Here is a 24,174-nt window from a genome sequence, read left to right as displayed (position 1 = left end):
ACTTTCAGGTTTTCTAAGGACTGATCTACTTATTAAACAGACCCGGGAACAAAGACCCCATAAATCCTATGAATGCTAATAATAAGTCCTTTTAGAAATAAAGAAAGATTCTATTTCTGGAAATTAGTCTCAGAGGCTGGAGAAAAACTCTCAATGTATTTCTGGAGAAGAAAAGAGAGAAGGAGGGGAACGCCAGAGAAGGGAAGTAGAGTAGCCAGCAGAGGGGAGGGAAGGTGAGGGCAGAGGAGAAGGAAAGAGGGGAGAAGAGAAGGGAAGAGAGAAGGAAAGAGAAGTAAGGGAGATAAAAGACAGAAAATGGGGCTGAACTTCTCTTGTTCTTTTCCCTTAAAGCTTCATGCCTCTCAATTGTGTTTCTAAAACTTCAATCCTAGATGGCCAAAAAAAAAAAAAAAAAGTGAGAAGGGAAAGTAGAGAAATGGGTAAATACAATCAAAGTCTGATAGCAGAAAAAAAAAAACTAAAAAAAGGAGGAAGGAAGAAGAAACTAGCAAGCAGTAACACTTCATTTGAGATGAAAATGGGAGGAGTGCCCTACTGTCACTGGGACCCCTTAAAAACACATGGATGGGTATTCCTAAGTGCTCCTTCATAAACAAACCATTATAAATATAAAGTCCAATTCTTTGTTTTCCAGAAAATATTGGGCCTCTACTCCACATTATTACGGAAAGCACACTAAGCTGAATGGTTCTTCTTGTCTATGTTAACCCATCTTACAATCAGATGATTTTATAAATTAAATCATTGTAAATATTATGACACTCCTTATAGTAAGTTCCACTCTAGAGTAAATTATCCTAACAGTGTAAGTTATTGAGAGAGCAAACTTTTCATTAGTACATGAAACAGTAGAATTCTATTTGAGGGGTGATAAGCACTAAGTCAAAGTAGAGAACAAAATATATTCAGATGTAAAGTATTTATATTGTAAAAATGCTGTCAGTAATTGACAACATTTTTTAACTATTAGTTATGTGTTCTCAAGTTGCTTTTCTAAAGAACTGTATGGACTTACCTGAAAATGTAAAGAACAATTCATTTTGCAAACCAGCTTTTTGCATTTTAACATGATGGCATTCAGACTTAAGTAAGGAAATTTCACATGAAAGGTCAAGAACCAGTTTTCTTAAAATCTCAAGAAGTTTCTTCTCAAAAGAAATATTATAAATACTATTGCATGGAGCTGCATGATATCGAGCTGTGAACTGATAATAATAATGAGGCTCACGATAAGCTGTAAAAAAAATACAAAGAGAAAGACACAAAAATGGTTATTTAAATAACTGAAACATATTGCAACTATTTAAGAAATATCATTATTTGGTATAAATTCTTGGTACAAGTTTTTATATACAGTTATATTTTTTTTTAGTTCACCAACACTTATCTTGCAGTTACTAAGTATCAAATATCATGATAGACACTTTACAAATAGTGACTCATTTAAATCTCTCAACATCATTAAGATTTTCTATCCATCATAAAGAAATTGAGGGAAGCAGGGATTTGTCACATGTCCAATGCCTATGCTATCAAAACTAAGATTCTAATTTACGGAGCCTGGCCCCAGAGCCTGTGCTCTTAACCTCAACACTACGGTGCTCAAACTCAGGTCACTTCTGTAAGTTCAAACATTTATCTCGAAAGAAATTAAAGTCATATAATCATGAACAATATTCAAAAATATATGTTTCTAATAAATCCACAATTAGTTTTATTGAGTTGAGTACAACATCTAGAACTGAGAACAAATATATATATATATATTTTGCCCATCCCAAATTCTCACTGAAATGACACAAGAAAAATAAAAATGAAAAGAAATTCACTACAATACCAAAAATCAGAAAAGTTCATCTTCCAAAACAGGAAGTTCTGTTGCTACTTCTTTTAAGCAAGGGAGACCTCCCTGCCTATTCCTCAATTATGCTCAGAAAAAGCGTCATACTCAGCTACTCTCCATCTTTGTATTTGGAGTAGAGACAAGACAACTTCTAATTGCTGAAGAAACCTCTATAGGTTTCATTTCTGAACAGGAATTCTAACATGCTTTTTGTACTGATTCATCCATCAGTGTAGGTATGCATTTATCATGTATATATACATATATCATGATTTATAATATGAAAGGTATATAATATATACAAATATCACATAGAATAACTGAACTTATGGGGTCAGAGCTGGAAACTGGAGTGAGTCACAGTATGACTGGGGACAGAGAAAGAAAACCTTTTTTTCCCAGAAAACTGACCCATATCGAGGTATTACCTGAAATAGAACTAAGTCTCAATTTAAGCCCAAATATCCCCCAAATTCTCTGAAACACTATTTCAAAAGTATATTCTTCTGAGTCTCCAGCAGAAGTACACACAAACCAGCAACAATTCAGGATCAGCTTATGTGCATAAAAAAGTTAACACCGCAGGGTGGAGGCTGCTTGCAGGATTAGCCCTTGCTGGTAAACACGTCCCTAGACAGACAGGAATTTTTTCCTTCACGGATAAAACTGTCTTCTTACCCACCTGATGCACTGAACATATTTTTGCCTTCTGGGAGTCTGGAATTTGTGTAGTTGCTAGGCAGAGTGCCTACAGAACTGGTCCCTAATAAACACTTTTGATGTGTTACTGCTTTATTCTATTGCTTTCCCCCCCCCCCCCCCCGCTCAAAAGCTCTCTGCAAATCCTAAAGGGTCTTCAAGAAGATTCATGGAATAGACTTTAAGTATAATTAGTACAGTAAATATACTTAGTACACTAAGATCATACAATTAGACTGGGTAAGAATTTGAATAACTCGAATTTTAAAAACTGCACTCAAATTGCTAACCTAACATCAAGCAGAACAAGAATTAATCATGTAGGACTGAACTGATGCAGGACTAAAATGATTTTCATGACTCTTTGTTGAAAACATTGCTGATTTTCTTTTGTTTTCCAGAGTAAAGAAAGCTTTATTTATTTTTTTTTTTTAAAAAAAGCTATTTATAGTTTGCAGAAATTGGGTAAAGTATATTTTTGTAGGCAAAATCAAAACATTTACCAGAAAACTAAATATTCTGGGGACTTCAAGAAAAGAATTAACTCAAGTACTACAGGTAACATCTGAGGGTGAGTCCATGGCTTGACTTCCTAATCTGGAGAGCATTTTAAAAGTCATTTCCTTATGACAAGTTCCAGCAAAGCCAAATTTAAAAGAACCTATAATAAGGTCAATCATTATTCCTGCTACAGTTTGTTTACTTATTTATTAATTTATTTATTTGTTTAGAGATGGAGTTTTGCCCTGTCACTCAGGCTGGGGTACAGTGAAGCGATCTTGGTTCACTGCAGCCTCTGCCTCCCAGGTTCAAGTGATTCTCCTGCCTCAGCCTCCCAAGTAACTACTAGGATTACAGGCACACACCACCATGCCCAGCTAATTTTTGTATTTTAAGTCAAGATGGGGTTTCACCAGGTTGGACAGGCTGGTCTCGAACTCCTGACCTCAGGTGATCCACCTGCCTCGGCCTCCCAAAGTGCTGGGATTACAGATGTGAGACACTGAGCCCGGCCTTGCTACAGTTTATCTAACTAATCAAGCCCACTATAATGAGGCTAAAACTTATTTTACAACAGAACTGGACTCGCTGTGATATTTAGTACAAATGGGTGACCAGAGAGAGAAAAATTATGTTTCAAGAAAAAATTAAAAACTATAGTGCACCTGTTATTAGATTCTAGCCCTGTCCATTGTTTTTGAGGATTTATTTTTAAATTATTAGACTGAGTCTTGAATTTTTAGTTTCTTCCAGCATCTAACTATGAGTCTCCACACTAAAACTTCCCATTTTTCTCCCACTCACTCATTTGACTTGAAATCCCTACACATCAAAACTGATTTTTCTAAAGTCCTGCAAGACAACCTGATATAAACTTTGGAGAAATCATCACAACAACTTATTTACGTACAGAAAGTTCAGTGGAATGCCTGATTCAAATGGCAATCTAGGAATATCTATCCAATTGCCACTTCCTGTACAGTCCAACTGAAAATGCTTTGAGCTGAAATCTAAAATATTCTCAGCTGACTGCCCTCCAAACTCAGAGACCAGTTTGCAGACTGCTCCAGGTATTAACTTTTGCTTTTCTGTCTTCCATAAAAAATGCCTCCAACTAAATACCAGTGTGCTCATACCATATAGAGACTGAATTTTGATAAAAATTCAGCTATAACACTACTTTCTGAAATCAGACTCACCTGTTCAACTAAGCTGATTATTCTCAGGACTAAAAGACTCATTCAATAAGATAGGGAACCCAAATTTGTTCCTTTCTACTTTCTACTTGTTTCAATCTATTTCTCCCCACCTTGTCAATTTCTTTACCTTAGAACCTCTAACCTAAATCTCCCCAAAGCTACCAATGTGGATTTTAATACGTAAAATTTTCTAAAAGTAAAACTTTAAAAGGGGGACTGAAAAAAAAAACAAAATATTTCTCCCCCAAACATTGAGGATTATGAGGTTAAAGACACTGAAAATGGAGGGTAACATGCTGCCTTAGCCTCTATTTGCCGGATGGCAGAACACCAGTCCTTCCTTACTGGAGACAGCACTTGCTAATCTGTCCAGAGAAAGCACCAGCAGGCACCAAAGGAATCTGGGAACAGATTTTACTATCCTTCCACATTTTCTAACCTTTTAGAAGACTGGAACTGCTCTCTCTTTGTTTTGCCACTGTATTGGATTTATGGCTCTTTATTAAAATATTATGTAAGCGAGCCCTTAAGCCACCAACAGGAGATACTTTTGAATTGAGTCCTCTCCAGCATGACGGGTACAGGACACACATAAACTTATGCCACTTTCTCCCTTGTTAACCTGGCTTTTGTTTTCAGCAGTGTCTCAACTAAGAAGTTATGAGAGTTAAAAAAAGAAACTATGTTTCTCACCTTCAATTATCAGTACAGTTCAGTGCCATTGCCTTGCTTTCTACTAAGTAGGTGGCAGTAATTTGCCCACCATAAGTGCAAATATCAACAAAGTAGAAATAGCAAATAATATCTCAGTACAATTACTAAATTAGTTTTCACCTTACTGATCCCTTGAAAGTCTCAGGGACTCCCAGAATTTCACAGAACATAATTTGAGAACCACTGATCTATATTCGAAGTACTCTGAGAAATTGACAAGAGCACGAAAATAGGAAAACAGGAAAAATATATAAACAGAAAATCTTGTATGGGACAATAAACATACATAAATAGATGCTCAAAGATAATGGTATTAAGGAAAATGCAAATTATAAGTGATATAGCTTTTTACACCCACTGTACAGATAAAACAGTAATAAAACCTATTTTGTTGGTGGTAAAGATACACAGAAGTATATGTACATTATTAAAATTTAATAATAAAATTAAAAATGTAAATTATCAAAATATTAAAGGAATAAATTAAGAACAGGAAATTATAAAACAAAAATAGGTGGATATGATCATAAACAAGTGGGGAGTATAAACATGTAAGATCTAACATATCGGAGAATGAAAATATAGTCATTGAAGTAGAAAGAAAAAAATCACTGAGGTAAAAATTAAATAAATTAAGTGAAATAGGCTAAATGGCAGACATACATACCTGAAGAAACATCTGGTAAATTGCATTAGAGTACCTAAAATACACGACATTTAAAGATTTTGGTATATGAAAGACAAGCTAAAAGTCATGAATATAAGTTAAGAAATCCTAATAAATATATTGAATTAGCATTCCAGAAATAAAAATAGTCAAGAGGAGGATGAAAGAAGTCAACAAAATCCAAAAGTTCAAAACTACAACATGTAAACCACATTCTCTGACACACACACAAAAATAAAAATAAAAATCAACAACATTTTTAAAAAAATAAAATATTACTAAATAACAAATGGGCTATAAAAGAAATCATAGATTTGACTAAATATTTAGAAATGATGATAAACATGTCAGTAATTGTGGGATGTAACTATAGAAATAAAAAGTAAATTTATAGTCTTAACTATATTTACCCAAAAAATTAAAAGAAAATAAATGAACTAATGGTACAACTCAAGAGTGTACATAAAGAACAAAGTTAACACAAGAAAGGAAGTTAGGGAACGAGAACAGGAAAAATCCAAGAAGGAATGAATCCCTGAGAAATATAAAAAATAATTATAATTGAGATAGAAGTAAAATCCATGATGAATAAGGAAAAAAATCAAATAATGTACTAATTAAGGAACAGAAACAACTACATAAAAATTTAATATATAAATAAAGAAAAAACAAATAACTACATAAAACACTACAAATACTTTCATGTCAATGATTTTGGAAAGTTGGATTGAAATTATTTCTAGAAGAATATACATTATTATTCATAATACGAATTACTATAATGTGTATAAGAAGAAATAAACTGAATAAAGTAATGACTACTACTAAAAAAATAACTGTGGGAGATAGACTTCTGACAAGGCAGTTGACGGAGCTCTGCAAACTCCAGCAAAGCTGCTATAAATTCTTTTTTAAAAACAACCATTACACAGTATTTGGAAACCGTCCTAAGGGCATAGAAAAAATAAAGAAACATTTATTCAAATAAGTCTATCGAATGTCAGTCAGAATAGTGTAATAGTCTGTTCTCGCACTATAAAGAACTACCTGAGACTTGGTAATTTATTAAGGAAAGAGGTTTAAGTAACTCAAAGTTCCGTAGGCTGTATAGGAAGCGTGGCTGGGAAGCCTCAGGAAAGTTACAATCGTTATTATCACTATTTCTTGCAACCATACGTTACATCTACATTTATCTCAAAACAAAAAGTTTTATCTGAAAAAACAGGCCTAAGGTTTAACTTGCCTTATCAGGACCATTCGCAGTCTACTTTTTTAAGCTACTGTACCTTAAATGATTGAAAACTTATTAATTGCTGAATATATAATAACCTTTGCTTGTATTTAACTAAAAATGGTTTAAGAACCAACAATTCAAGTATGACAATGGAGCAGAACAGTTTTTAATGCTCAAGCACTTCTGTTCTTGTGCATGACTTGTATCCTTAATTTTCTGTGTGAAATCGTTATATTATTACCTTAGCTTTCTTTTGGCGGCGGGGGGGTGGGTGGGGAGACAAAGAAAGAATGCTTGTTAAGTCTGTCAAAACATAACCTTATCTTGTGAATGTCTGTTAATATATTATACAAGCTGAACATTTCATTTGCCCAGAAAGCTCATATAATACATTTGGAAATTTCCGCTCTGTAATATATTTAGAGCTGACAGTCTGTTAGGTTTGTTGTTTATTTCATGCTAAAGTGTCATGTAGTGGTTTTGTGAACTGGTCAGAAATTCACAGGTTTTAAGTGTCTTGGGGAAATTTATATTAGACATTGCCCTTTTTCTACCAAATAAAAGATGTTAACTTACTCCTGTTTTAAAAAATAGTCCTAGAAAATATAGAAAACAATTTTTCTTTTCCTTTCTTTTTTTTTTTTTTAATTTAAGGTGGAGTTTCACTCTGTTGCCCAGGCTGGAATACAGTGGCGTGACTTGCAGGTGGAACCTGCAGCTTCGACCACCCAGGTTCAAGTGATTCTTGTGCCTCGGCCTCAGCCTCCTAAGTAGCTGGGATTACAGGTGTGCACTACCAAGTCTGACTTTTTTTTTTTTTTTTGTATTTTTTTGTATAAACAACGAGGCAGGTTTAGCCATGTTGCCCAGGCTGATCTTGAACTCCTGGCCTAAAGTGATCCACCTGCCTCGGCCTCCCAAAGTGCTGGGCAATTTTTATTTTCTAGACAGGAAAAAATATCTTAGAAAACAAAACAAAAACAAAAAAGGTCAGAGAATTAAAATTGATAGCTCTCTTTACAAAAAAAAAAAAAATTGAAACTTCTGTTAGTATAAACATTTTAAGTGAGAGAAGACAGAAATTATTTAAGGTATTGATAAGAAAGGATTAGTATCCAGAACAGTAAAATATCTAAAAATTAGTAAGAAAAAGACAAACTATACAAAAGGAAGATGACAATGGAATTGAAAAGGTAATCTACTGAATAATAAAAATATGAAAGTATGTTCTAACTTACTAATAATTAAGGAAGTGTATATTAAAGCAATGATTACCATCTTATACCTATTGTCTTATCAAATTCAAACCTGATAATAATTCTTGATTTTATTTTTGTAATTTTCTAACATTTGTAAAGGTTTTATATACACATAGAAAATTATAAGTTGATTTTACTTCTTACAATCCAGGTAATTGTGAATACCTTGCTCAACACAGCAAAAAACATGAGTCAAAAAGTAAATACCATTGGTAGGTTACATAAAATTTTGAAATTTGGAGTTATCCTTTACTTACAATATAAAAGGTTAAAGCTAAAAACAAAATACAGAATACAATGCATTTGACATAAAATTACTATCTACATAGCTACATATCTCTCAGTAGCTATTCAGACACACACACGCAGTGCCTACACAAATAACAAGATTGGAATAACCTACCAAAGACTAAAAAATACATATTAAAACTATAAAATATCATTAATTTATTATACTGGCAACACTTCAAAATACAGCATTAAAGGGGTTTTAGAAACTGAGGTTCTCATCTATTCATAGCAGGGTTGCAAATTCCTATACCTTTTACAAGTCAACAGGCAGAATCAATCATAATAGCACTATTAATTCCCTGTAGATTTTTCTTTACAGAATTCATCTTTCTGAAAGACTATCAACTTATCTTACAAAATACAGGAATGTTGCTATGGTGTGAAGGTATGGTGTATGCGTGTATATACACAGACCAATGATGGATGGATGCATGGATGGATGGACAGATACTTAAATGTTCCATATAGCACCCTCTGAAGTAGGGAAAAAGTGAAAGAAACTAATAATTAACTGAAGAATGCTCAAATAAAATCTGAAACACCATGTAGCAATTGGAAAGATTAAGGGAGGTAGCTAAAATGAAATAGAATCAATTGCATTTGTTTTAAGCATAAAAAGAGTAGGTTTCCAAAGTCAGTTTATTAATCAGGTTTTCATCCTGGCAGCATTCATGTAACAGTAGTATACATAGTAGGATATCACAAAGCATAAGAATACTAACTCTAGGACCAGAATTCTTAAATTTGAATCTGAGTCCTCCCCTCCCCTACTTACTAACTATGGTCTTGGGCAAGTCACTTAACCACTCTCAGTTTCCTTACATTTACAAGACCAAAAATAGCAGTGCCTACATCACAGTTTGTTGTGAGGTACATTTAATATAAATAAATCAGAGCAATGCTTACACTAAGGAAGCATTACATAAATATGGATTTTGCTGTTGTTGTAATAATTACATGTAAAAACACAGGACTGCCTGGTACACCGTAAGTGCTCAGTAAATATCTATCATTATCATTATTATAAATCAGCCCTCATTTTAGGCACTTTTATGTTTGCTAGCATATGTCAATATGTACTTCTGAGTGATTTTGAAGTATATTTATTAGAAGTTAAGTACATGAAGTAACGAGATGCAGATAACTACTATGTAACAAAAATGAAACATGACTGATTACAAGGTTTAAACAAATTATTTGCCTAACAAAGTTAATTATGTATCAACACATCATGTCTCTCTTTGGCTATATGAGAAAGTATTTTTTGATTAACCAAAAAGTTATCAGGAAAGCACTAATAATTCTGCCAGTTGTTTGGTACCCTCGCTGTCAAAGTAACGGTATATAAGTTACCTTACTGGCACTGTAACAAACTACCACAAACCTAACGTCCTGAACAACACAAATGTATTACCTTATGGCTCTGGAGATCAGAAATCCAAAATGAGTCTTACTAAGCTAAAATCAAGCTGTATTCCTCCTGAAAGCTTTAGGGGGACCCCAGTTCTTTGCCATTTCCAGCTGTAGTGGCTGCCTGCATTATTTGGCATGTGGCTCCTTCTTTGATCAGAGAAAATCACTCCAGCTTCTCCTTTTGTCAGAACATCTTTTTCTGCCTTTGTCCCTCTTGCCTTCTTCTTAGAAGAACCCCTGTGATTACACTGGACCCACCCAGATAATTCAGGATAATCTCCCCCTCTCAAGAGCCTTAATTTAGTCTATCTGCTAAATCCCTTTTGCCATGTAGAGCAACACACTTAGATGTTCTGTATATGACTAGATATGGACATGTTTAGGAGCCATTATTCTGTCTGCCACACATGGGTCCCACCAGTGAGATGGAATCTGCAAGCAACTTAGTTCAGGCTGTTCTCCTGGCTACTCCATATTGACAGGGCAGGAGCACCATCATCTCCAACAAACACAGCCACTTTAAGTTCCAGCTCCTTTTCTAGCCTCATGCAGAAATCACTTCTCTTCTAATTACAAGCAGCCACAAAGAGCAGACAGTAAAACACAGATAAGACAGCTGGCGCAGAGAGGGAGGTTCAGGAAAAGTCTCTTGGGTAACAACCAAACTTCATCCTTATACAATGGGCCCCAGTAAAATAGTGGTTCTTAATAAGCACATTCCTTTCTCTTCAGACACTAACATAGGGAAGCTAAAAGCAGACTTGGGGGATATGCCTGCAGCTGCAAAAAGATACATGGAAACAGACACACAACTCTCCCTCCCAGATAAGCACAACAAAGAGACACAGAAGCACTCTAAGCCTCTGTTAAACTCTCCCACCCTGAGTCCTTAAAAACTCTTAGTCTGCTTCTGCACGGCAAAAGAAACAGTCAATAGAGTGAATCGGCAACCAACAGAATGGGAAAAAATTTTTGCAGCCTACCCGTCTGACAAAGGGCTGATATCCAGAATATACAACGAGCTAAAAAAGATTTACAAGAAAAAAACAAACAAGCCCATTCAAAAATGGGCGAAGGATATGAACAGATACTTTACAAAAGAAGACATACATGAGGCCAACAAACATATGAAAAAATGCTCATCATCACTGGTCATTAGAGAAATGCAAATCAAAACTACATTGAGATACCATCTCACGCCAGTTAGAATGGCGATCATTAAAAAATCTGGAGACAACAGATGCTGGAGAGGATGTGGAGAAATAGGAACACTTTTACACTGTTGGTGGGAGTGTAAACTAGTTCAACCACTGTGGAAGACAGTGTGGCGATTCCTCAAGGACCTAGAAATAGAAATTCCATTTGACCCAGCAATCCCATTACTGGGCATATATCCAAAGGATTACAAATCATTCTACTATAAGGACGCATGCACACGAATGTTCATTGCAGCATAGTTTACAATAGCAAAGACCTGGAACCAACCCAAATGCCCATCGATGATAGACAGGACAGGGAAAATGTGGCACATATACACCATGGAATATTATGCAGCCATCAAAAACAATGAGTTTGCGTCCTTTGTAGGGACATGGATGAACCTGGAAACCATCATTCTCAGCAAACTGATACAAGAACACAAAATCAAACACCGCATGTTCTCACTCATAGGAGGGTGTTGAACAATGAGAACACATGGACACAGGGAGGGGAGCACTATACACTGGGGTCTGTTGGGGGGAGTGGGGGGGACAGCGGGTGGGTGGGGAGTTGGGGAGGGATAGCATGGGGAGAAATGCCAGATATAGGCGAAGGGGAGGAAGGCAGCAAATCACACTGCCACGTATGCACCTATGCAACAACCTTGCATGTTTTTCACATGTACCCCAAAACCTAAAATGCAATAAAAAAAAAAAAATTAGCCAGAAGAAAAAAAAAAAAAAACTCTTAGTCTGTAAGAGAGTGTGTGCCTCTGACCTAGCTCAGCCAGAAGGTGTCTCTCAGGTTTGTTTTCTCTAAAATAAATCTGTTCTGACTGGCAAGCCACCATTTCATGCTTCTTTCCTCTTTCTTTAATTCTTACACATATCAACTGAGCTCTGCCAAATGTAAGCCTCAAAAGATCAAACCGCCAGAAAAGGAATTCATAGTGGTGTTTCACGCTCCTGCTTTGGAGGATGGCAGTGTGCCAGAAATCATGGTACTCAAATTTAAAATACTTAGAATTTAATATAGTATAAGACATAATATCATCATAATAACTTAAAAACATTTATATATCCCAGACGTAAAATTTGTGTGTACATGTCAACATTCCCCTGAAGGAAAAAAAGACTATGGTCTGTTCACCATTCTGTGCCCTCACCACTAACCCTTTACAGAGTACTTTACCCAGAGAGACAGTAATTCTTTTTTAACTAAATGAGACTAAAAATAACAAAGTCCCTTTAAGACAAACCTATTTAAACATATTTAAATGTTTAAAATCATTAAGAAAGGTTAAAACACAACTAACTTTACTTCTTACCATATACAGCATATTTTAGGTGAAGACGTTTAACAGTTTCTTCCACAGTAGGTTTATATTCAAGGAAACATGTATAAATTCCACTCATACGCTCCTGAAAATTTTGGAATACAAGGCTTCCTGTGGATGTTATTTGTGTAGTGCTGTTTTCTAATAAAGGAATAAGATACAGTTATTAGATGCTTAAGTTACATGAGGCAAGTACCAAAACATTTTCTAAGCAAGGTAAAACCATCACAATTTACCAACACAGTCAATGAAAGGAGTGGGGGACATAGCTAGGACACTGTATCTGGTGTCTGCTAACAGTGGGTGCCAGGATAACCTTCTTAGCGCCAGACATTCACTATCCAGAGTTCATCGATTGCACTGTTGCCTAAGTAGTGAGAGACTAACAAGGATACATACACAATGTGCTCCTAATCTGCTCCTTGCATTGAACTGTGCAATATCAGAAATGCAGAACACCTATATACAAATACATACACATACATAAATATAATATCTATATATATACATATTATAAAATAATTACATTTATATTTAATAATTATGCCATCAGTAAGCTTACAAACTGCATATGAAACAGATAAATAATATACCCAGAACAAAGGCTATCAGAATATAATCACTAACAAGAGATTTCTTATCAGTACATATAATATAAAGCAAAATTTGGCTTATAAATTTGAGGTTTGCACACACAAAAAAATAATGGATATGAGATCACCTGACTTGCCCATATATCACATAATCACAGAGTTGCATTGCTGGGGGTTAGAATAGAATGTAAGCTTCCTTTTCACTTCAACATACTTTATTATTTAGGTGTCATGCACGCAGAAAACTATGTTGTGAAATGGAAAGTATATCTGTCTTTAAAGGCATTGAGACTTGGGCTTGAGACCTACCTTTCCCTCTCACAAACTGTGTAACTTTGAGTAACCACTTAATTTTTCTGAAATCCAGATCCCTCATTTGTTCAATGAAAAATCATAATATATGATAGCCTATCTCACAAGATTTTCTGTATAACAAACACAATGAATGTTAAAGTACATGAAAATGCCATAAATCTGTTATTCTGAATGTTCATAACCACAGTTTTTCACTAGAAAAATTCTTAGCTATTAAAATTTGCTTGTCAATAATTTAATATTCCATTCATTAGAAATGAAAGTACTACCTCAGGAACTAACTGTCTACCTTTTTTCTATTTTAGGTAAATGATACATTGCTTATAAATTTTAATTTGAAATATTTCTCCAAAACAAATGATGAGTGTTCATAGGGATAAAATTTTCATTACTTGTTTTTTCAATAAATGGTTACTGCATGTCTAGCACATGCAAGCTCTGCTTCAGGTATTGAAAGAGAAATTAATAGATGGATATATCCACCCTCAAGGAATTTACAAAGAGCATTACACCTTGAGAACTCCCATTTGTATATCCTGGATGAAGGTGAAAAATATGATACGAATTTAGAATGCAGTTCTATTGTCACGCCTATTTCTTCATAATTATCTTTTGATGAAATATTACACATTTATCCTAACATGCCAAGGTTTTTTATAAACGGAGTTAACAGTTTGCAAGTGTTTACTACATATTTCAGCAGCAACACCTTGTAAGGATATATCAGGTTCTCATAAAGTTTAAATAAATTTTAGAATATTATGTCATCAATTAGGTTTCATATTCCTTGGCAATCATTTTAAATGGAAGAGTTTCTCCTACCAAGAGATAAGACCATCAAGAAGACTAGCACACTCTGAGCAGATCTGCAGAAGGAAGGCATTGATTGTAGATGGAAGGAAGATGCAGACCCTGGACTAAAGGAGTAAGAAGCTGTGGACCCTGCATAGGGTTGCCAAGCATCAGGACTTATTCTTGGCCCTGAGTGGCTCCTGGGGAAGGGATAAGTTAAATACACATGGAGTGGCCCACTACAGACCTCTGGAATCCTAGCTACAGGAGAACCCATGGATATTTGGGCTGGCAAGTGAGAGCTTCTTGGAGAGTTGGCAGGGACAAGACTCCAGCCTGCATGGAACCCAGAGCATTTGGCATGGGAACAGTTTGAGTGGAGCATGGCCAGGGACACCATCCCCTAAGGCTTGCCAAAATCAGAGCTGACCTGAACAAAATTGAGACACAAAAAAACATGCAAAAGATCAACAAAACCAAAGATTGGTTTTCTGAAAGAATAAATAAGACGGGTAGACTGCTAGCTGGACTAACAGAGCAAAAGGAAAGAGAATATCCAAAAAAACACTATCAGAAATGACAAAGGGGACATTACCACTTACCCCAGAGATATACAAAAAGCCATCAGAGAATATTACAAACACTTCTATGCACATTAACTAGAAAACCTAGAGAAATGGTTTCATTCCTAGGATACATTCCTAGAAACATACACCCTCTCCCATGATTGAACCAGGAAGAAATTGAAACCCTGAACAGACTAGTAGTGAGTTCTGACACTGAAACTATAATTAAAAACCTACCAATAACAAAAAGCCCTGGACCAGACAGGCACAGCCAAATTCTACCAGACATATAAAGAAGGGCTGGTACCAATCCTAGCTAAACTATTCCAAACAATTGAGGAGGAGCGACTATTCCCTACCTCATTCTATAAGGCCAGCATCATTCTGATACCAAAATCTGGTGGAGACAAAAGTGAAAAAAGAAGTTTTTAGGCCAATAACCCTGATAAACATAGATGCAAAAGTCCTCAACAAAATACCAGCATAGCAAATCCAGAAGCACATCAAAAAGCTAATCCATCACAAACAAGTAGGCTTTATTCCTGAGATGCAAGGTTGGTTCAGCATATGCAAATCACAAAAAGAATAAAATACAGTTAACAAGGGAGGTGAAAGATCTGTACTATGAGAATTGCAAAACACTGCTCAAAGAAATCACAGATGACACAAACAAAGGGAAAAACATTCCATGCTCATGGATAGAAAGAATCAATATTATTAAAATAACCGTACTACCCGAAACAATTTACAGATTCAATGCTTTTCCTATCAAATTACCAATAAAATTTTTCATAGATTAGAAAAAAACTATTGTAAAACTCATATGGAACCAAAAAAAAGAGCTGGAACAGCCAAAGTAATCCTAAGTAAAAAGAGCAAAGCCAGAGGCAACACACTACCTGACTTCACACTATACTACAGGGTTACGGTAACTAAAACAGCATAGTACTGGTATAAAAACAGACACATAGACTAATGGAACAGAATAGAGACCCCATAAATACAGCCACACACCTACAACCATCTGATCTTCAACAAAGCTAACAAAACAAGCAGTGAGTTCCTATTTAAGAAAGGGTGCTGGAATAACTGCCTAGTCACATGCATAAGACTGAAACTGGAACCCTTCCTTCCACCACACATAAAAAATCAACACAAGATGAATTAAAGACTTCAATATAAGGGATTCTTGGAGAAAGGGCAAAGCAAGATGGCTGAAGAGAAGTCTCCACCAATCATCCTTCCTGCAAGGGCACCGCATTAATAACTATACATAGAAAAAATACCTTCTCTTAATAACAAAAATCAGGTGAGCACTCATAGTACCTGGGTTTAACTTCGTATCACTAAAAGAGGCACTGAAAAGACTTTTTAAAAATCCAGAATTGCCAATGCCACCTCTCTCCCACCACCACCCCCACCCACAGTGGAGGCCTGATAGAAATAGAGTCTCTGGGTACTAGGGGAGGGAGAACACAGCAGTTGTGACATACTGAGCTCACTGCTTTCCTGTTAGAGCAGAAAGGAAAACCAGACCAAATTCAGCTTACACCTGCCTATGGAGTGAGCATTTAAACCAGCCTGAACCAGAAGAGAATGACTGATACCAGCCACATGAACTTGAGTGCCTGCAAACCTTGCCAACAAGGTCTACAGCACTCTGTTTACTCCAAGTAAACTTGAAAGGCAATCTAGGCCATAGAGCTGCAAATCATAGGTGAGTCCTGGTGCTGAACTAGGCCCAGAGACAGTGAACTGAAAGGGCACACAAAATACTGAGACACCAGCTGGAGCAAGCAAGGGAGGGCTGGCATCAACCCTCCCCTAACCACGAGCTGCACAGTTTGCAGCTACAAAAGGGACCCTTTTTGTAGGAGAGGAGAGGGAGAAAATATTCAGAAAATATCTGAACTTTCATCACATTTGTTAAATGTGATCTTAACAAATAAACTAAATAAGGCACCAGAGGGAGAGGAGAGGGAGAGGAGAGGGAGAGGAGAGGGAAGGAGAGGAGAGGAGAGGGAAGAATGTGGAGAATTCTGTCTTGCATCTAAGATACCAGCCTAGGCACAGTAGGATAGGGCACCAGTCAGAGTTGTGATGTCCCCATTCCAAGCCCTTGTTCCAAGAGGACATTTCTAGACACACCCTGGGCCAAAAGGGAACCTGCTGCCTTAAAGAAAAACACCCAGTCCTGGCAGCACTCATCACCTGCTAACTGAAGAGCCCTTGGGCCCTGAATAACCAGCAGCGATACTCAGGTACAACATCAAGGGCCTTGGGTGGGCCTCTGAGACTTGCTCGCTTCAGATGAGACTCAGCACATGACCAACTATGGTGGCTATGGGCAAAAACTCCTGCTTGAGAATAGCAGAAGGAAAACTAAAGCACACTTTGTCTTACACCTTAGGTGCCAGCACATACACAGAGTGGGAGAGCAACAAGTGGGTTCTCAGGGTCCCCAGTTAACAGGGCTAATGCTTGGATGGCATTTCTGAACCTGCCCTGGGGCCAGAGAAGAGTCCACTGCCCTGAAGGGTAGGTCCCAGGCCAGGAAGCCTTCATGACAAGCTCACTTAAGAGCCCTTGGGCCTGAAGGGAACATTGGCAGTAGTCTGGCAGTAATCCTCCTGGCCTGGGGTGGTGGTAGCTATCAGGTGAGGCTCCTCTCCCTTTGGAAAGGGTAGTGGGGTAGAGTGGGAAGGATTTTGTCTTTTGCTTTGAGTGTCACCTCATCTGCAACATAATAGGACACCAGGTAGACTTCTAAAATTTTTGACTTTAGTCCCTGAATCCCAGACAGCACTTCTGAGCCCACCCAGGGATTGGGGGACCTTGCAAAACTCAACAGAAGGACAAAGACCTGGCTGGCTTTACTTCCTGTTGATTGGAGAGCCCCAGAACCTTGAGGAAACATAGGCAAGAGCCAGGAGCCACAAAGTGGCTACAACAGGCCTGAGAAAAGACACAGTGCTATGCTGGCTTCAGGTCTGACCCAGTGTAGTCATAGTGGTGGTAGCCACAGGGGTGCTATTGTCACTCCACCTCCAACTTTAGGTGGCCCAAAACAGAGAGAGAGACTCTGTATGTTTGGGAGAAAGTAAGGGAAGAAAACAAGAATCTCTGCCTGGTAATCCAGAGAATTTTCCTGGATCTTGTCGAAGACCATCAAGGTAGTACCTCTATAAACCTGTAAGAACCAAAGCATTACTGGGCTTGAGGTGTCTCCTAAAGCAGATACAACTTAGATCACAACACTGACGTCCTTTCAAATATCTCAAAAGCCTTTCCAAGAATAATGGCTACAAATAAGCACAGACAATGAAGACTACAATGAATATTTAGCTCTTCAATGGCCAGACACCAAAGAACATCTACTAGTATCAACACCATTCAGGAAAATGTGATCTTAACAAATAAACTAAATAAGGCACCAGGGATCAATCCTGGAAAAAAAAGAGATATGTGACCTTTCAGAAATGGAATTCAAAATACTTATGTTGAAGAAACTCAAAATTCAAGACAGCACAGAGAAGGAATTCAGAATTAGATATATTTTTAAAAGAGATTGAAATAAAAAAGATTCAAGCATAAATCCTGGAGCTGAAAAATGCAATGGCATGCTGAAGAATGCATCGGAGTCCTTTAATAGCAAAATGAATCAAGCAGAAGAAAGAATTAGTGAACTTGAAAACATCCTACTTAAAAATACAGTCAAAGGAGACAAAAGAAAAAGTAGTAAAAACAATGAAGCATGCCTACAAGATCTATAAAATAGCCTCAAAATAGCAAATCTAAGAATTGTTGGCCTTAATGAGAAGATAGAGAAAGAGATGGAGTAGAAACTTTACTCAAAAGGATAGTAACAGAGAATCTCCCAAACCTAGAGAAAGTCATAATATCCAGTACAAGAAGGTTATAGAACACCAAGCAGATTTAACGCAACGAAGACTACCTCAAGGCATTTAATAATTAAACTTCCTAAGGTAAAGGTTAAAGAATGGATCCTAAAAGCAGAAAGAGAAAACAAATAATGTACAATGGAGTTTCAATACATCCGGCAGTAGGCTTTTCAGTGGAACCCTTACAGGCCAGAAGAGAGTGGCATGACATATTTAAAGTGCCGAAGGAAAAAATATATTCTAGAATAGTGTATCTGGCAAAAAATATCCTTCAAACATGAAGGAGAAATAAAGACTTTCCCAGACCAAAAAAAAAAAAACAAACAAACCTGAGGGATTTCACTAATATCTGAACTTTCATACAAGAAATGCTAAAGGGAGTAATTCGATTAGAAAGAAAAGAATATTAATGAGTAATAAATAATCATCAGAAGGTACAGAACTCACTGGTAATACTAAGTGCACAGAAAAACACAGAATATTATAACACTATAACTGTGATGTGTAAATTAGTCTTTGATGAACCAATCAAAAATAATAACTACAACAATGTTTCAAGTCATAGTCAATACAATAATATAAATAGGAAAAACAAAAGTTAAAAAGCAGGGAGATGAAATTAAGGCTTAGAGCTTTTATTAGTTTTCTTTTTGTTTGTTTATGCAAACAATGTTAAGTTTTTATCAAGTAGAAATATTGGGTTATAAGAGAGCAATTGTGAGCCTTATAGTAATCTAAAACCAAAAAACATACAATGGATACATAAAATATAAACAGCAAAAAACTAAATCATATCACCAAAGAAAATCACCTTCACTACAGGAAGATATGAAGGAGAGAAAGAAGGAAGAGAAGACCAGAAAACAAATAACAAAATGGCAGGAGTAAGTCCTTACTTATAAATAATAACATTAAGTGTAAATTGACTATGTTCTCTAATAAAAAAATAGAGTGACTGAATAGATGAAAAACAAGACCCTCTGATCTACTGCTTATAAGAAACACACTTCACCTATAAAGACACACATAGGCCGAAAATAAAGGGATATAAAAAGACACTTCATACCAATTGAGTGCAAAAAAGAGTGGCAATTGCTATTCTTATATCAAACAAAATAGGTTTCAAGACAAAAACTATAAGTGAAAAAAATTGTCACTATGTAATAATAAAGTGATCAATTCAGCAAAATAATATGACCATTTTAAATACATATACACCTAACATGGGAGCACTTAGATATATAAAGAAAATATTATTAGAGCTAAAGAGGGAGAGATGCCTCAACACAATAACAGCTGGAGACTGTAACACCCCACTTTTAGCATTAGACAGATCTTCCAGACAGAATAATCAACAGGAAAACATTAGACTTACTCTGCACTATAGACCAAATGGACCCAACAGACATTTACAGAACATTTCATCCAAGAGCTACATAATAATGCTTATACCCACAAGAAAGTAAATTAGTATATTAAAGAGATATCTGCATTCCTGTTTGTTGCAGTACTGCTTACAATGTCTAAGATTTAGAAGCAAAATAAGTGTCCATCAGCAGATGAACAGATAAAGAAAATGTGATACATATACATAATGGAGTACTGTTCAGTCATAACAAAGAATGAGATCCAAATATTTGCAACAACATGGATAGAACTGGAGCTATTATGTTAAGTGAAATAAGCAATCACAGGAAGACAAACATTGCATGTTATCACTTGTCTGTAGGATCTAAAAATCAAATCAACTGAACTCATGACATAGAGGTATAAGGATGGTTACCAGAGGCTGGGAAGTGTAGTGGGGGTTTTTGCGGAGAAATAGGGATAATTAATGGGTACAAAAAAATAGAGAAAATGAATAAGACCTACTATTTGATAGCACAACAGGATGACTATAGTCAAATTTAACTTAATTGCATATATTAAAATAACTTAAAGAATGTAATTGGATTATTTGTAATTCAATGAATAAACATTTTAGGGGATGGATACATCATTCTCTATGATGTGCTTATTTCATATTGTCTGCCTATAACAAAATATCTTATGCACCCCATACTTATAAACACCTACTATGTACCCATAGAGATTTTTAAAAATAATTTTAAAATATTTTTTAAGAATTTTCTTTTGAGACAGAGTCTCACTCTGTCACCCAGGCTGGAGTGCAATGGTGCAATCTTGGTTCACTGAAATCTCCACCTCCTGGGTTCTAGTAATTCTCCTGCTTCACCTTCCCAAGTAGCTGGGACTACATATAGGTGCACACTGCCACGCCCAGCTAATATTTAGTAGAGACGGGGTTTCACCATGTTGCCCAGGCTGGTCTCGAACTCCAGAGCTCAAGCAACCTACCTGCCTTGGCCTCCCAAAGTACTAGGATTACAGGCATGAACCACCATACCCGGCCAAGAATTTTTAAAAGACTTAAGTGTAAGACCTAAAACTATAAAAATACTAGAAGAAAATCTAGGAAACACCACTCTGAATATAGGCACTGGCAAAGATTTCATGAAGAAGACTCCAAAAGCAATTTCAAGACAAACAAAACAGACAAGTGGGAGCTAATTAAATTAAGGAGCTCTGAATAGTTAAAGAAACTATCAACTAAGTAAACAGACAACCTACAAATGGGAGAATATGTTTGCAAACTATGCCTCCCACAGAAGTCTAATAACTAGAATCTATAAGAAACTTAACAAAACAAACAAAAATCAACTCCACTAAAAAATGGGCAAAAGATATGAGCAGACATGTGGACAACAAGCTTATGAAAATATGCTCAATATCATTAGTAATCAGAGAAATGCAAGTCAAAACCACAATGACATATCATCTCACACCAGCCAGAATAGCTATTATTGAAAAGTAAGAAAATAACAGATGCTGGCAAGGTTATGGGAAAAAAAGGAATGCTTATACACTGCTCATGGGAATATAAATTAGTTTAGCTACTGTAGAAAACACTGGAGATTTCTCAAAGAACTTACAACAGAATTAGCAGTCTATCCAGCAATCCCATTACTGGATATATAACCAAAGGAATATAAATCATTCTACTGTAAAGACATATAAACATCAATGTTCACTGCCGCCCAGTTCACAACAGCAAAAACACAGAATGAACCTAGATGCCAATCAATGCTGAACTGGATAAAGAAAACATGGTACATATACACCATGGAATACTATGCAACCATAAAAAATGAAATCACATCTTTTGTAGCAACATGGATTCAGCTGGAGGACATTATGCTAGGCCAATTAACACAGGGAACAGAAAACTGAATGCCACATGTTCTCACTTATAAGTGGGCACCAAACATTAAATACATGTGAACACAAAGAAGGAAGGGAACAACAGATACCTGGGCCTACTTGAGGGTGAAGCATGGAAAGAGGGTGAAGATGGAAAACCTGCCTATCAGGTACTATGCTCACTATCTGTGTGATGAAATCATTTGTACACTACACCCCAGCAACATGCAATTTACCCACGTAACAAACTTGCACATTTATCTCCTGAACCTAAAATAAAAGTTGGAAGAAAAAATGAATTTTGGTGAAAAAAGTGACACATTTTGAAAAGATATCCAGAGAATTTCATACTCAACATAAAAACACATTCTATAATATCCATTAACAATAATCACTTAATAGATCCTTAAGTGACTAAATTTAAATGGAAATGTTATTATACCAAGGGCAATATACTACTGGAACTCATGCAACAGCAGGTATTCAACATGTAATTGTTTAATTAAAGTTGATAATATATTAGTTTCAAATAGCTAGCAGCAAAGAAATTATAAATATCTGACATGATGGGTATGCTAATTACCCTAATTTGGTCACTATAGATTATATAAAGAGAAACATCACTACCTACCCCATGAATATGTACAATTATTATGTATCAATTAAAAATATATCACATTTACCCCAAAAACGTTTAAACATTACATTGAAAATAAATAAAGTTGGTATTTCTTCCTTCTCTAGATCCTAGCTTGATTAAAGATTCAGAGTTGGACTAGATTTCTAGAAGTCTATGCCTTAGAGTTCTAAAATTTTATGACAAACTTTAAGCACTATGTCATTACAGCTTATCGTTTTTATTTATTTATTTTATTGCGTTTTAGGCTTTGGGGTACATGTGAAGAACATGTAAGATTGTTGCATAGGTACACACATGGCAGTGTGGTTTGCTGCCTTCCTCCCCATCACCTATATCTGGCATTTCTCCCCATGTTATCCCTCCCCAACTCCCTACCCACCACTGTCCCTCCCCTATTTACCTTCCGCAGACCCCAGTGAGTGATGCTCCCCTCCCTGTGTCCATGTGTTCTCATTGTTCAACACCCACCTATGAGTGAGAACATGTGGTGTTTGATTTTCTGTTCTTGTGTCAGTTTGCTGAGAATGATGGTTTCCAGGTTCATCCATGTCCCTTGTTTTTAAAAATAGATTTATACTTCTGGTTTCAACTCAAATGTAGAAAGTGAATATAACAGCATCAATCCCACCATTACATAAAGAAAAAGATAGAAAAACTGTCAACGAATTTTTCTTGGATCCTATTAAGGACTTGAAGAGGTAGGGCAACCAATAATCTAAAATCTGAGGGTAGACAAGGGCTTGTAGGTAGAACCACAATGTGAGTATTTGCTTTAGCTGCCATATAAGCAGGAAAGAAGATTCAGCTAAAACTGTTTAATGAATTACCAAAAACCAGGTGTAGATCAACGTGATCATGAGAAGCCTCTGGGACCACAGATAAGGGGAACTGTGGCCTCTTACAGATTTTTCATTCATGAACACCTCTATGGGCTCACAAGGAAGATAGGGGACCACTGAGCAAGCTTCCCATGGGATGCTGGCTAAAGGAGGGGTTCAGCAGACCTACCAAAACTCTAACCACACCCATTTCCCTTATACCTCCTTAAAGGACCAAAGCTTTAATTTTCAGGAAGAGAAAAAACAACAACTGTCACATAGGGCACTATAGAAAGTTGTTGTAGCCCATGAAGGAAAAAGGAAGAAGGAAAAACTCTATGCAGCCATAAAAAAGAATGAAATCACAAGAGGAATCCAAGAGCTGTGAAATCAAACAGTGTTATGTAAGTAAAATGGGAATCTTGGAAAGACGTAAAATGGGGAAGAAGAAATGTCAGAACATATAATAGCTGAGAATTTCTGAAAACTGACAGGCACCAAACTATAATTTCAGAAAGTTTAGAGAATACCAAGCAGAATAAATACAAAAACCAACCAATCAAAATAGATACACATAATACTCAAATCGCTGAAACTAAAAAGCAAGGAGAAAAATCTTATCAAGTCAGAAAAAAAATGACACATTGCCCAGAGAGGGAGAAAGATAAGAACTTCAGCAGATTTGTCATTAGAAATTATACAAGCAATATGGAGTTCCATCTTTCGAGTGTTCAAAGAAAAAACTGCCAACCCAGAATTCTACAACCAGTAAAAGAAAAAGACAAGTAAATGAAATCCAAAGCAATCAAAAGAAAGAAAATAATAAATATAAAATCCAAAAGCAATACTTGGAAAACAGAAAAATATGGAAAAAATCAATGAAACCAAAAGCTGGTTCATTTAAAAGACT

General features: G+C 36.2%; 1 protein-coding gene across 1 annotated transcript in view; it reads right to left on the bottom strand.

Annotated features, from left to right (window-relative positions):
* The window catches only part of ZPBP (zona pellucida binding protein), a 114,350-nt gene that overhangs the window by 75,429 nt on the left and 14,747 nt on the right, over window positions 1–24,174 (bottom strand). The window contains exons 4-5 of the mRNA XM_012458735.2: window positions 12,369–12,518; window positions 1,037–1,255 (exon numbers count right to left, since the gene is read on the bottom strand). Coding sequence (XP_012314158.2) covers window positions 1,037–1,255; window positions 12,369–12,518 — 369 coding nt within the window. The remainder of the gene's footprint in view (window positions 1–1,036; window positions 1,256–12,368; window positions 12,519–24,174) is intronic.

This window comes from Aotus nancymaae, unplaced genomic scaffold, assembly GCF_030222135.1.
Source record: "Aotus nancymaae isolate 86718 unplaced genomic scaffold, 86718_ANA_hifiasm-v0.15.2.pri h1tg000065l, whole genome shotgun sequence".
NCBI lineage: Eukaryota > Metazoa > Chordata > Mammalia > Primates > Aotidae > Aotus > Aotus nancymaae.
Note: the sequence above shows the minus strand (reverse complement) of the source record. Positions and strands in the feature narration are given on the sequence as shown.